The sequence below is a fragment of the Taudactylus pleione genome, unplaced genomic scaffold (assembly GCF_031769625.1).
Source record: "Taudactylus pleione unplaced genomic scaffold, aTauple2 ptg000336l, whole genome shotgun sequence".
Classification (NCBI taxonomy): Eukaryota; Metazoa; Chordata; class Amphibia; order Anura; family Myobatrachidae; genus Taudactylus; species Taudactylus pleione.
Window position 1 is genome coordinate 5,795,704 of NW_028284737.1, and position 15,471 is coordinate 5,811,174.

Sequence of the window (15,471 nt, forward strand, 5' to 3'; positions counted from 1 at the left end):
TATACAACCCCAATTACATTTTTGGGGAAATAATGCTATAATACTGTTCCCATAGACCAAAAACTTAGAACAATCCAGTTTTAAATTGCAGATTAAGGGTATTATGGCCCAGAGTTGAAAATTAAAGAGGGACATATGATGGTATCCTCCGTATTGCTTATAATCAGACAATAACTAACACAATATATATAAATTATTAATGTGACATTACTATTTTACACAGCTTTATCAGAAAAACAATAACAACATTTATAAAAATAGTATCAGATTTATTACAGCAACATACACCCTCCCACTCTCCCTAAAAGGGAGATGTATCCAACCTTCGTGAAAGATAAAGCGGAGAAGTTGCCCATAGCAACCAGCTTAATATCTATCATTTATCTAGGCCAGTCTATGAAATAGGCAACTTTTCCACTTTATCTCTTTCGAAGATTTGATACATCACCCCCTATGTCACTTACATTCCTGCATCATTCTCTACTCGTCACAGAGACCCACTAAATTCATTAAATGACTACCTTTTTTTTTCTTTAATTAAATGTGTACTTCATGTAGGAGGGGCAGGGGCGGACTGGGGCTGCTGATCAGCCTTGGCAATCCCCCTGCACTCGCGCGTCCGGAGGCGGAGCTGCTCGGCCAGGGTTTAACACCGGACTGGCCCATCTGGCATTTGCCAGAAGTGCTAGATGGGCAGTCTGACCCTGAGGAGGGGCACAGAAAATATGTGGCCTGAAGAAATGCCAGTCTCAGTAGTAGCAAGTATTGCTGGACTCTAACACAGCTGGATTGGCATATTGCAGGCACTGAACGGCATGGGTCTGCACACTGCTAAAGGAAACACTCACCAAGAATACAATATACAGCCAAGCATAATGGCAGCGCCCAGCCATGACACCAGCCGTTCATCCTGGTTCATACCATTCCCGATATTGGGTACACAGATTGTGATGTTCTTTCCATTTTCATCCAGAACTGAAAAGTAAGACAATAAACAGATATTCTATAATTATGTACAGGTCAATGGAACAATAAAAACACTGGCAGCTCATATTGTGGAAAGGAAATCACCAGTGAAAAGAAAACATCTGCACTTTACCTATTTGCTATCAGCTTGGTATATATACGAGTACATAGGCATCCAATGCAATCTCCCAGCTATTACTTCATTTGCAGTGGTCAATAGGATTTCAACCCCCTGCAAATTCACAATGTGAATTGGCTTGGAGCGGATAGGGGAACTGGTAATCACATTATACCAGTATGGAGTGGTTTGGAATCTCAAACAAATGTAATAACAACGTGATGAAAAAGTTACTAAGAATTTTTCCTGAACTCCTTTTCCACCATTCTTATACCGTATATTAAAGAAAATACAACATAGAACATACGTATTTACATGTATTTATTGGGATACAGTCAGTATACCGGCGGCAGAGATGCCGTCACTCATTACCGGCGCTGGAATCCCGATGCATATCACAATCCCGGCGCCGATATCCCGATCGCCAGGATAGCGAATGTAAGTAATGGGGTGGGGGGGGAGAGTTAGGGTGCAGGGTTAGGATTAGGCACTAGGGGGAGGGTTAGGCTAGGCACTAAGGGGGAGGGCTAGGTTTAGGGTGCGGGGAGGGGAAGGTCAGGTTCAGGCACTAGGGGGGGGAGGTTAGGGTTAGGCACTAAGGGGGAGGGATAGGTTTAGGGTGCGGGGAGGGGGAGGTCAGGTTCAGGCACTAGGGGGGGAGGTTAGGGCTAGGCACTAAGGGGGAGGGCTAGGTTTAGGGTGCGGGGAGGGGGAGGTCAGGTTCAGGCACTAGGGGGGGAGGTTAGGGCTAGGCACTAAGGGGGAGGGCTAGGTTTAGGGTGCGGGGAGGGGGAGGTCAGGTTCAGGCACTAGGGGGGGGGAGGTTAGGGTTAGGCACTAAGGGGGAGGGCTAGGTTTAGGGTGCGGGGAGGGGGAGGTCAGGTTCAGGCACTAGGAGGGGGAGGTTAGGGTTAGGCACCAAAAAGAGAAGGTTAGGGTAAAGAGAGGGGGGAGGGTTAGCATACCAAAAAACAAGTGTCGGTATGATAGCCCTGTCGGCATGCCGGTGTCGGTATTCTGACAGCCGGGTTCCCGACTGCCGGCATCCCATACCGATTCCGTATTTATTAAAGGGTTACATAGCCTTTTAAATTGGCTGGACCTCAAGTTTCAGAAGGGGTTTCACACATGGTAGGACCCATTTAACTCATAGGAGAACTCACACCAGGTTAGATCAGCTGGTGAAATAGTTCTGCGCTTTCTGCAGTTTTAATACATAGTTAAACCTCAAGATAAAGTGAACATCAGCTGTTCCTCATTATGTTACAAAGCAGGAATGCCCGAGTAAAAGCTTCCCTTATGTAGTTAAAAAAAAAAAAAAAGCTCTAAAAACTAATTATGAATAGACATCAGGACAGGACTGCATTGTGATTAATATAATCAGTCACTGACCTTTGCATTAGGATTCCACAAGTGCCAAGTACTCAAATAGGCATCTAAACTTGGTCGCACACATGATGATGCTGTCAGCCAAGCCGGCCATTTTCTGGCACGGGCAATAATGATACCCAATCAAAATCAAGGTTTGAAATGCTTAATTGGGGAATATAGTTGGCCAATGCTCACACGTATAAGAGGACAGCAATTCTTCTCAGTACTGGGCACTCTAAAAACTTTCTTGTGATGATTATTGAATGACCACATTTGTACAATTTCACCATATCTTTATGGCTTCCTCACACAAACTCCCCAGAAATACTTGTAGGTTAATGGTCTTCTGAGAGAAATGGGCCCCAATGTGTATGCATGTTAGTGAGTTTAGACAGAAAGCTACAATGGGGCATAGACTGATGTAAATGAGTACATTGAATAGCATCTGAGGGCCTGATTCAGAGATGGACACAATGGCAATTATGCACGCAGATCGAGCGATTGTTTGCCATGGCGCATGCGTAAAAGCCGCACTGCACATGCGCAGTGATCGCACTGAGAGTACGGACACAGACAGGATTCCATCGCAAAGTGAGTGACAGGTTGTCAGCGTGTGGGGGTGGCAACGGGGACTTGGTCAGAAAAATGCAGGCGTGCTGGTTCGTTTAAACACTGTTACATGGGCGTGCATAAATTAGCCACTGCGAGTGCATACGCAGCTCTGCGTGTCAGAAGAGCTCCCAAGGCTGCAGCAGGTCAGACCTGCCTCAAGGGCAAGATGGCCGCCGATATGCATCGATGTTACCAATATTTACGCAGGTATGCGTTGTCGTACGCAGGTAAGAAGTCAGCAGTTGGCGTCTTTGTGCTAGGGTGATCTTTGCTAACATTGACATATTTTTGCAGCTTCGTTGCAAACAAAATCGCAACTGCGATCGCATTAGCGTCCATCTCTAAATCAGGCCATGAACGCACCCCCAAGAGGTCTGTCTCTTCCTCTGCAAAATAGATGAAAGTCCTATTAGGAGAAAGGCAGTATATAAAATGGGTACTTGTGTACTTTCCGGACTCATTGCAGAGAGAACCCAATGAATGTTTTACATGGTACTTGTGTATTTTACGTACACAAGTACCGAAAGTTGTCCCAACCTAAAGAAGAAAGTTGTCCCCTCGCAGGCTCGCTATGCTTCAGGCTCGGTGGCTCGCTACAAAGTTATATTCCCCCTCTATGCCCACTTGGATGGTAGGGAATGACGCTCTACACTGGCTGATGACGTCAGGGTCCTCTCCGTGAAGGGGATTTAGACATTACCATGATTGATGATATTATTATTATTATTATTATTGAGTGTTGGACACTTGCAATGAGTCCGTAAAGTACACAAGTACCATAAAATGTACTGTTATTAAATATGTGCACGCATAGAACCGAATTACTGTGGTCAGCATAAAATCACATAAGGCATTATGGTACATATAACATACAATAAAATCAGAGCTCCCTGTCATTCAATAAAAGGCAGTATGTCTTGTTTGTATTCTCCTATATTTATTTCATATTTAATGTAATCAATGCAGGTATAAGATGTGCACATAACCTTGTGTCCGTTTAACACAATACAGCATGTTCCTATCACAGTAATGCAGAGTGGCGGCTGTCTCATACTACAAACCAGTATGAAGATGGGTTTCATACTGCATACTGGTACCTGAAGATCGTCATCACCTCCAACTAATGGCTATTCACTTAGATAATTACATTTTATTGACTGCCACAATGAAAGTAAAGTGAGACTGTAGTATGATGGTTATAAAGGCAGAGGGAAGACCAGATTTTATCAGTTATGACTACACTCAAAAATCATATTTAGACAACAACGATGGTAAAACCTACTGAACTCCGGGGGCTTGTTGGACAAGGAAGAGAAAGTCAGGTACATCACATAGCAGCAGATGACGCCAGACTGCAGCAATCCAGTCTGCGTGTTGCCTTAAAGAGAGCAAAAAACATACCTAAATATAACTATTATTTACCACACTACTCTCACTATATCTACTGTAGCATTCAAACCTGTTGACATAGGTATGATGACCATGACCATCCCCCAAACAGAGAAGGTTCTTCATTTTTATCATATCGGGGTATTTGTTAGGTACACTTACCTAAAGAGTGTATCTAAGCAACAGGCTAAACTAAATCAGAAGTTCTGTTGACAAAGTAGATCATTTGGAATATTCCATTTGAATATAAAAGAACTATAGGTCTACAAAACTACCATATTCCTTTAAGAAGTTATACTGTCAAGGTTGGTATTCTAATTAAGCACACTGAGATTTACGAGCTAAAGACATACTAAAGTACATTATTCAATATCGTCCTAAATACATAAATTATAATATTGAATGACCCAACCGTTATTAAACACTTACTTATTTAATTGACCCCCCCCCCCCCCCTTCCTTCTATCCTTACTTTCCTCCTCATCTGTCCTTCCTCCCATCTTCCCCATAAACACAAAGAAAATTCCGGATTACGGACTTGTCCCGACTGCTCTACATTATTTTGGCACACATTGATTCTCTTTACAATCTTCTCGTTATGCTCTTTCTGTACACATATCTATATGCTTGGCTGTGTAAGAATGTTTAACCTTGGAAATAAATAAGTTTAAAAAATAAATAATTATATGAAAATAAATATAAAACAAATAAGCCACTTACTTTTTAGTACAGACAGCAACATGGACAGCAGGGTTAGAAGGAGGCAGAGGCCGCCATTGACTCCTAGTAAGATTTTGTTGAGTGTACAGTGCTCGGGGTGTGTGTACAGCCAAAATAGTAGTATAAGGGCCCCTACAGCGATCGTGTACAGCATTAGGTAGACCAGTGCCAAAGCTCCGTACCAGAGTTTATTACGTTCTTTTCCGGCATTCCTGATAAAGAAAAAGACTGAATGGATGACTAAAGGGACATTACACTGGGAGAAATTATGTATCTTGATATCACTACATTGGTTGACAATTTCAAATCAAGGGCGGGATGTAATAGGGTTCAAGTTTTTTGGCAAGTTCAAACTTGCACCTCTTCGCACATTTGGAAGGTGCGAGTTTGTCCCGCGACTTGCACAATGTAATAGGGGGAGAGTTTTAGTGTAACAGCTTGACTCGCATGCGAGTTCAACTGACGACAAACTTGCACCTTGTATTGCGAGTTTCATTACAAGGTGCAAGTTATATACAGAAGCCTTCACAGATCAGTGGGATCCGTGGTTGCTTTGGTGTTTAAAAAATAAAATAAAATAGTAAGATGTCAAAATTAAAAACAAAACAAAAAATTTACCTGGGGTTCCCCCCTAAAAGCTGGTCTTTTCTGAATTAGTCCTGGTTGTGAAAATGCAGGGGAAAAAAAAAAAAGTAGGGTGCCCCTGTATTTTCAACAGCCAGCACCGGGTTCAGTGAGCCAGTCCTGGTTGTGGAAATACAGGGGACAAAATGAGTAAGGTTCCCCTGTAGTTTTCAAAACCAGCACCAGACTCTTTCTAGCAGGGATGTAATGCCACAGCCGGGGAACCCTTTCACAGAGTCCCCCGACCAAAGCAGTCACACCTGACCGCTAGTCAGCCCAGGCCGGGGATCTCTGGGAGGGTGGAGACTTCCCCCAATAAGGAGGTTCGCCCTCTCCAGAGCACCCCAGGCCTATGCTGATAGCCCGGCGCTATCCTCGACACCCCTGGGCGGTGGGTGCCAGGTTGACTGTGTAAAAAATATAATCAATAATATTGTCTTTTACGATATAACTAGAAGACCCCAGCAAGCCTCCCCCGCATGCTGGTACTTGGCAAACCGCAAGTACCAGCATGTGGGGCATTTAGAGTCCGCTAATAGTATAGTAAAAAATAATTTTTGCTAAATATAATAGAAAGCCATCTTTATAATAGACACCTACCAATTGGTATTCCACTTGTGAGCAAATTCCACCAACAGCATGAGCTGGAGCAGAAGGAAGAAGAAGCCGAAGAAGGCGCCAATATAGCGCCACACTGCAAAACAGAAAACACAACTCGTCTTCATGTGGCACTGTCAGAGCGTATTGCGCAGTAATTGCCATAGACATGTAAACCAAGGATTTCATTTACTGCACCAGCCATATATGATGGGTTGTACTCGGCACATTCTCTGCAAGTGCCCCTATTTCCTCCATGCGTATGGCAGGCACTCAGGTGCGTTTGCAGAGAAGCTTTGCACAAGTCGCTAGATTGAAGCTACCACAGCATTTAGTTTAATAAAAATCTATTCCTAAAACATGGTTTGTAGGAGAATCATTTATTTCTTAATGAAGATATGAGAACATTATGTCACATTTGAACATTTTAAAGTTTTAGTTGAATTGTGAACACAGAAATGTAGTTTACCGTATTAAAAGGTGCCAAGGGACACAGAATCCGCCCAGACTAATGCAATATTCAGCAACCAATCATCCGCTCATAGGAAATGTGACAATGAGGTCATTTTGTGCAAGCACGTGTGACACTAAGGAATGTTTCTCCGCACATTGCTGATCATATGAAAATCATGTAATGGAAATCAGAATCCTGTTCCTGCATTTAGTCACATGATCAGACGTATTGCTGTAGATGACCACAACCAGCCACATGCCCGGTCAGCTAGGTGTAGAAATGTGCAAAACCGTTATATAGGGAAATGAGTGGTAATGCGCCAATGTTTCTGCATACCTGCTTTAGCACATAAACAGCCTTATTTGCTTCTGCAAACGGCATAAGGATCCCTGCATTAGAAATGGTGACATAATAGGTTATAACTTCAAGCTGCTCATTCATGTGGCACTTAAATAACCTTTCAGTAGCAATAAGTAAAAATAGCACAATATAAGAATCTATCCGCTACGGTCGGGATACTTATGACTTTGTGCAAACAGAATACAGTCAGTAAGTTATCTGCTCAGCAGGAAACATCTGCTGATAACGTCAATGCAATGGTTTTCTTACTAAATTTTAACCCCTTCCACCACACCTGTGATATTCTGAGGGGCGAAGCGTACAAATGATGACAGTGTAGATGCCGGTGGCTACTACAAGGGTTGGTTTAGTTTCTCTGTACATTTTTACCACACAGTACTGGTGCTCTGAATGGCATCCGGACCATGGGTGCTATCTGTGTGGAGTTTATAGGTTTCCACCCACTTTCCATGGCTTTCCTCTGGGTGCTCTGTCCCCGTGCCCCCATAGCCCAAGGACATACTGGTAGCCAATGGTGGCTAGATTGGCCCAGATGTTTGTGTACCTGTGGTAGAGGGGAATTGCACTGCAAGCTTCTCTAAAGCAGGAAACAATGTGCTTAGGTAAATTTGATTGTACAGCGCTGCTGAACATGTTGGTGCTATATAAATAAAACAGTCATTTCATAACCCAAAGAATGAGGTGAAAAAAAAACAAACAAGTAGAGTTACCAAGGAGGAAAGTGTCTTGGTCAGGAATGAAGAATGCCCCCGAACACATCGCTATGAGGATCACAAACTTGACAAACCAAAAACTGCAAAAACAAACACATGAGATTGTTACCTCATCTAGTACGTCCTGTAGGTAAATTCATCGTAAATACAGTATTAAAACAAGTTTTGTTTAATCCATTCAAATTGAATGGAGTAGTAACAGGACCTGGGATAGATGTATGGGAAAAAAGATTTGAAGGAAAAAAAAAAAAAAAAAGGTTTTTTTTCATGCCTTGCAGAGTGTCATGTATAAGGATGGCCAGGCCCAAATGCAGGCTCACTTAAAAGCTGCAAAATTGGAGCCCTTTAGGGGGAAAATAACATGGAGTGTATAGTTTTGTTCTCATAATCAATGGTTATTATGGATGGGACTGGAGTGTTTGCACCTTCTGATGGCGGGTGCAGGGCACAGTGCAGCGTTCCTGAATAAATGCCATCTCTCTGCCCCCACATGTAATAATAGGCTTTAGTATTGCAGGATAAAATATCTAAAAGTGGTGGAGAGTGAGAACTGAAGGAGCATTGGCAGGCTAGAGCCATTTTAGCCCACAAACAGGACTTTCCTGAGGTGGTGGAGACCAAGGGCCTGATTCAGTAAGGATCGCTATTGCGTATGCAGCTGCGAATTCCCACGGAAATCAGCTGCGAATGTATGCGAATGCCTGCCATAGCTCATCCGGCATAGAGACGCCCACTGCGGCTTTCTCACATCCGTACTACCTCGCACTCCGGCGCATACATCAGTAACATCAACGCACATCGGCCTGTCACGCAACATTTATACCAGGTCTTACCAGCCGCAGAAACTGCAAGTCTCGTCGCACGCAGCGAGTGCTCACGCTGTGTATGCAATCGCAGTGGCTAAATTTATGCAGGAAACTGCATTCAAACAGAATAAACGTGTGCGGTTTTAAAACCACTCACCCGTCATCACCCCCAAACGCTCACAGCCTGTCACTCACTCTGCAATGGGTGCCTCAGTACGTCCGCAATTGCAGTGCGATCGCAGTGCACACGCAGTGCGGTGCATACACAGTGGCTAACAATCGCTCGATCTGCGTATGTAATTGCAATAGCGATCCTTACTGAATCAGGCTCTGGGAGTCGTCCTAGACTCTCAGTGGGATGCCTTTGGCCCTCCATGTGGACTTTAGGGGAAGTACAGGAACACGGATGCGCTCAGCTTTGTAGGAGATGGTATGTGTATGTGCTACAAACATGAGGCTTAGCCTTTCATCACCGAGGAGCGTTGCATGGAATAACAGGTCATGGATGTGGATGTCCACATGCAGTAGGTCACTAAAGATAGGAGTCTTGTTTTCCCCACATACAACTTTTAATTCCTACTTATAATTGTTTTAGAATTTCTATAAAATTTCTTTATATTCCAAATTTCTGATTTTATTGGTATGAAATGTTATTTTCCCAATAACTATACTATTAACAGTATTGGCTTCTGACTAATAAATACCCCACACTTCTCTTTACGGTATGCTGTCACTATGTCGGCATTGAGCATGTCAACATTGACAGTAGAGGGATAAAACTGATGATGTCAGCATGGCTAAAATGGTTGCATCATTAATGTCGACACTTAAAAAATGTCAACATTGACAGAATATCAACATCGAAAAATGTCGACATTATCATAATGTCAACATTTCCAAGAGACTGAGGGATAGGGACAGGATGAGAATAAAACCAGTATGTCGACATTCTATCAATGTCAACGTAATATTCATGTCGACATGGTCAATGTCGACATTACGACTAAGTTGACATTCTCGTGTTGAAATTGTGGCTGTCGTACACCTCTTGAGCTCTCCTTTTCCCCAACCACTCCATTTTCATCCATAGGGGCAAATGCATTTAGAAGGCAACAAAGTCTGTTTCTCTGGAACCTTTTGGCCACCAACACTGCAGATTTTTCTATGAATAACTTTCCTAGGGGTAGATGTATCAAGCCTTGGAGAGAGATAAAGTAGAGAAGTTGCACATATCAACCAATCAGCTGCTAAATGTCATTTTATAGACTGGGCTAGATGGATGAACGTCAGAAGCCGATTGGTTGCTATGTGCAACATATCCACTTGATCTCTCTTTACGGTTTGATACATCTCCCCCTAGGACAGGTCACACAAAACTCTCAAATGCTCATCCATTTCACCCTGCCTCCATTTCTCTTCCTCTGTGCAAACCCTTTTAATATTTCTATTTATAATATATAATACACAGGGGGAGATGTATCAAAGCTTGGAGACAGAAAGTGGAGAGAAATAAAGTACCAACCAATCAGCTCCTGTCAGTTTTCAAACACAGCCTGTAACATGACAGTTAGGAGATGATTGGGTTATACTTTATCTCTCACCACTTTATCTCTCTCCAAGGTTTGATATATCTACTCCACAATTCTTTTTTTGCAAAGATTATTATTACGTATTTATCATGCCGTGTAGCATCCCCCCCTTCATCACCAACCACCCCACTGACCCCTGGTTCCTGTGCCCCCTGTCCCAACACCAGACAGCCATATCAGGAGACAATTTTACTCTCCATGACGCTCCACAGTGAGGAAAATCTAAGTAGCATTTTTAATACACACAAAATCCAATGTAATAGAAACATTAAAAGGGACACATATGCCACATGAACTACTGTATAAAAACAACAAATATGACATGACATAAAGACAGTCACAAGGTCCCATTGCTCTACTGCAAAGATGACAAGATACCTTCTACTAGATTGGATAATAACCTTAGGATCAGTGGCCCTTTAAAATGTAAGTATCACACTATAAGACCAATTGATATTTATATCACAGCGCAGCTATACTGTGGTATACAATTATACTACATCGAAGAGCGCTGAGTTGTTTAATATAAAGATCCAGGACACCCTTGGAAAAAAAATGTAACACACAGCAAATTTATGACATGTACATTATTTGGATGCACCAGGAACTTGAACTATGGGAAAATAAGCCATGTGAGTTATAGGGTTCAGGTAACAATGTATTTCTTTTTAAGGAGGACTAAACTAGGTTATGGGGACATGTGTGAGCCCATAGACAGGTCATTAGGCGTTCTACTTAGGATGCGTTCTATATACCGTCTGTGGGGATTCCGGCGCTCAGAATGTCGGTATCCTAACACTTGTCAGAATCCCAGCGCCGGCATCCTGAACGCCAGAATCCCGAAGATAAGTAGCGGGGTTGGGGGGAGGGTTAGCGCTAGGGGCATACTTGCCTACATCCTGGCTGCTTCCAGGAGGAAGCAGCCAGGTCGGTGTAGCAGGGGGCGGGGCCTGTATAGAGGGGCGTGGCCGGGTACTTTACAAGTATTTAGGGGTGGGACTGGGGGGCGGAGCCACACAATAGCGTCATTTAGGCTCCGCCCCCCACAACAAAATGCCGATATTTCCGGCATTGCTATGCGGGGGGTGGGGTTATGATGACGCGATTCAGCGCGAATCGCGTCATCAGCCCCTCCGCAGCGGGGGTTTAGCATTACATTGCGGGGGGGACTGGCCTGCCTACTTTTCCGGGGAGCCGGGAGCGGCACCCGAATTTCGGGAGGCTCCCGGCCAAATCGGGAGAGTAGGCATGTATGGCTAGGGGTTAGGCACTAAGGGGTGAGGATTAGGGTAGGGAAAAGTTAGGTTTAGGCACTGGGGGGGGGGGGGGGTTGGGTTAGGGAGAGGGGGAGGATAGAATACTAGCCGACAATTGTCTGTACTCTGACCCTGTCGGGATGTTGGCGTCGAGATTCTGACTGCTGTGATCCAGAGCATCCGCATCCTGTTACCAACCCACTTCTGCTTACCCATTGTGGAGTTTGGCCCGACAACTTTTGCTACTTCTGATGTTTATGGTTATGATGAAGAGTAGGAAGAAGAAGCAAGCCATCCCAAAGCAGACTCTGTACACAGCCGAGTACCCAACCAGCCTCTCGCAGTTCTCTCCCGCCTGCAGGTGCTGGCAGATGTCTTCATAAAAAGGAATCTGCCACATTGGACACAGAAAACATCCGTCACTGACCCAGTGTAAACAGACGATTTACCAACATTTCATGTTACCACGGATATAGGTTTAATTGTTTCAATTATTAAGTAATGTAGATCATATTATTAATCCTACAACAACGCTTTTGCCTGAATTCCCCCCAGTAAACGTTAGTGCATTTTTATGTTCTCCCCATGTTTGCGTAGGTTTACATCCACTTTCTAAAGAAAACAAAACATAATTTTGTAGGGAAAATAGCTTGTAAGCTCCAATCAGGGGCATATCTATAACGGGTGCAGGAACATGGGCCCAGGGGGGCCCCACACCGCACACCCTGCACCCATAGAATTATTTACCTCTCCCGGGCGGGGGTCCGGCGCTGTAAAAACGACTGGAAAATGGCCGCAGTGGTCATTTTCCCGGTGACCAGCGCATCCTCTATAGACTCTGGGAGCACTCTAGTGCCCAGAGTCTATAACTCCGGCGCTGACCGCGCACAGCTCAGTGCGCTGACGGACGCCGGACAGAGAGGAGGGGGCCCGTGTCGGAGACTGCACATGGGCCCCCTCCTCTCAAGAAACGCCCCTGGCTCCACTACAAGCAAGGACTGCTGTAAGTGACTATTCTCTGTAACGTGCTGCGTGACATCTCTAGGGGTGGGCAATAAGCGACCCACCCGGCTGTTGTAAAACTACACATCCCAGCATGCCCTGGCTCTAATATGCGTCTGTTTACCTCATCCCCAACACAAATGCACAGATTCTGAAAAACTCTGTATGCATTAAAATTATTCTAAAGATGATTTGAACTCGTATCAGTTCCACACGATTCTGTACCTAGATGTAAAAGCAGTTTCATGTAACAGCCTTTGGGTTTATCTGAGGATAATGAACTACTATTCCCTTCCAGACCACTTCTGCACACTGCATCATTTTCCATCTGGCGTTGTCAGAGGAGCGGCTGAAACAAGTATGCAGGTTATTACTGTAGTGTAAGGCACTGGACAGAGAAAGACAGGCAGCTCTAAGTTAGGAGAGACACACAAAATAAGGAGAAAGAAAGATAAAAAATGGAGCTCTCTTTTTTATACTATGGTAAATATGAACAACAGTTACTTTTTGGGAAATAATTAAAATACAGATAAAATAGATATTATCTGTACTAGTCCATGGTGAAGATATAAAATGGGTACTTTCTACCGAGAATAGAATTCTTTGTTAATTGCTTAAAAGAAGTGTACATTAGAAGAGACAAAAAAAAATAAAATAAAAGTTGAACACAGAAATGAGTGAATGAGATATCAAGAAAAATGTGTTTTAAAATTCTAGCTGCATACCAAACCATGAAAGTAAGGTAAAGTGGTCTGAAGACACTGCTATCAGTAAATGTCATTACCAGAGCCAATGTACACCGATCAGCCATAACATTAAAACAACAGGTGAAGTAAATAACAGTGATATCTCGTTACAATGGCACTTGTCAAGGAGCTGGATATATTAGGCAGCAAGTGAACACTCAATTCTTGAGGATGTTGTGTTCGAAGCAGTAAGGATCTGAACTACTTTGACAGGGGCCAAACTGAGATGGCTAGACACCTGGGTCGGAGCATCTCCAAAACGGCAGGTCTTGTGGCTTGTTCCCGGTATGCAGGGGTTAGTAGCCCATGTTGACCCCTGCTGTCCTTAGCCGAATTGGCACATGCGCACCATAGAGCAATGGAAGAAGATAGCCTGGTCTGATGAATCACGTTTTATTCTACATCATGGGATGGCCGGCAGAAGGCACCAGGATGAACTATGGGAAGAAGACAAGCAGGCGGAGGCAGTGTGATGGTGTGAAAAGTGTTCTGCTGGGTAACCTTGGGTCCTGGCATTCATGTGGATGTTACTTTGACTTGTACCACCTACCTAAACATTGTTGCAGACCAAGTACAACCCATTCATGGCAACAGTATTCCACCAAAAGAGTGGCCTCTTTCTGCAGGATAATGCGCCTACCACACTGTAAAAGTTGTTCAGGAATAGTGTGAGGAACATGACAAAAAGAGTTAAAAGTTGTTGACTTGCCCCACCTCACAACTTACAGGACATAGAAAAGGAGAGGTGTTACTGTAACTTAGCTCTCTGGCCTGAGTCGTATTAGTCTAGTGCAGTGGTCTTCCAACCTGCAGATCGCGAGCTACTGGTAGCTCGTGGTCTTAATTTTGGTAGCTCACCTAGCTGCAGTACTGCAGAGTCAACTAGGAGGAAGTGACCTCTGATGTGTGCTCCCCCGTGGCATTGACGCCATGGGTGGAGCCAAGGGGGAAGCAGGTCAGATGATTGCCACAGCCTCTAAAGCAATCACCTGATGTGCCTCTCCATGGTTCCATCCACGGTGTCTACGCTACAGCGGAGCGAGTGACTCCCACCCAGCCTTGCCGAAAAAAAAAAAAATCACACAGTAGCCCTGCCTATATCTTTTGCTCCTCTACTAGAGGTACCTCCTTTGAGCCAGTAATTAACAGTGAAATGTGCCTGTGCTTAAACTTTATTTACAAACTACAACAATATCACTGTAATAATTAAATGCATTTTTATTTTCTAAGAACTTTTTTTTTTTCCATTTTCATTATTACCTTCAATTGTTCGGTTATTAGCCAGATTTTTTATTCTACAATTTTAGTAGCTCTTCAGGTTTAATTTTTCTAAAGTAGCTCACACCTCAATTAACGTTGGTGACCACTGGTCTAGTGCAATATGGAATAACCTCCATGCGGTCATGATGAGCATTCACAAGATCATCTGGTGAGCAACCATAGTGCCATCCTCAGACGGTGCTATGTGTTAGTGGGCTAGCAATACACCCAGCCAATGGGCAAAATATGCTGGCAGTATTTCAGGTTCAGATCGTGTGGCAAAGAGCATCAGCCATGCCCAGTGTTCTAAAGTAACATGAAAATTGGCTATACACACACCTGGCTGTCATTTATTTATGGGTTTCCAACCACCAAGTCAAGTGTTTTGCAACTGCAAAATACATTCTGCAAACAGGTGAGCGTTCAACTCAACAATAGGCCCAATAAGTCCATTAGACAAGAAAAAAAACATTGAAGTATTTCAGTGTGATAAGACTAAATACGATTAAAAAAAAAAAGAGGATTCAGGAATATGGCTACACTGTAACAGCCCTTCAGTGTTTAAATTACTATCTTCCCTGATAGGAAAGAAAACAGCAGTCAGTTACCAATTATCTCATGTTCCAGTAACGAGGGCAGCGTTGTTCTCTCAGAGTGCTACATTCTACATTCTTGTTCAAGGTTTCTCCAGTAAAATAAATAACATAGTTAAAATGATATCTTATGGTTCCCACATTCCCATACGTTGTTCTCCAATAAATTGACTTTATTTCTAGTGCTCCACCCATACAACAATCAGAGCAAATTAAGGCCCAAATGTAATAGACTCCGAATTGCTGGTCCCGATGCGATTCCAATTATTTAACCTCAAGATTTAAAGCAGCACTT

General features: G+C 43.6%; 1 protein-coding gene across 1 annotated transcript in view; it reads right to left on the reverse strand.

Annotated features, from left to right (window-relative positions):
- The window catches only part of SERINC5 (serine incorporator 5), a 58,563-nt gene that overhangs the window by 12,672 nt on the left and 30,420 nt on the right, over positions 1–15,471 (reverse strand). The window contains exons 3-8 of the mRNA XM_088443929.1: positions 11,788–11,966; positions 7,922–8,004; positions 6,401–6,494; positions 5,177–5,388; positions 4,350–4,445; positions 849–975 (exon numbers count right to left, since the gene is read on the reverse strand). Of these exons, the coding sequence (XP_088300055.1) occupies positions 849–975; positions 4,350–4,445; positions 5,177–5,388; positions 6,401–6,494; positions 7,922–8,004; positions 11,788–11,966 (791 nt within the window). The remainder of the gene's footprint in view (positions 1–848; positions 976–4,349; positions 4,446–5,176; positions 5,389–6,400; positions 6,495–7,921; positions 8,005–11,787; positions 11,967–15,471) is intronic.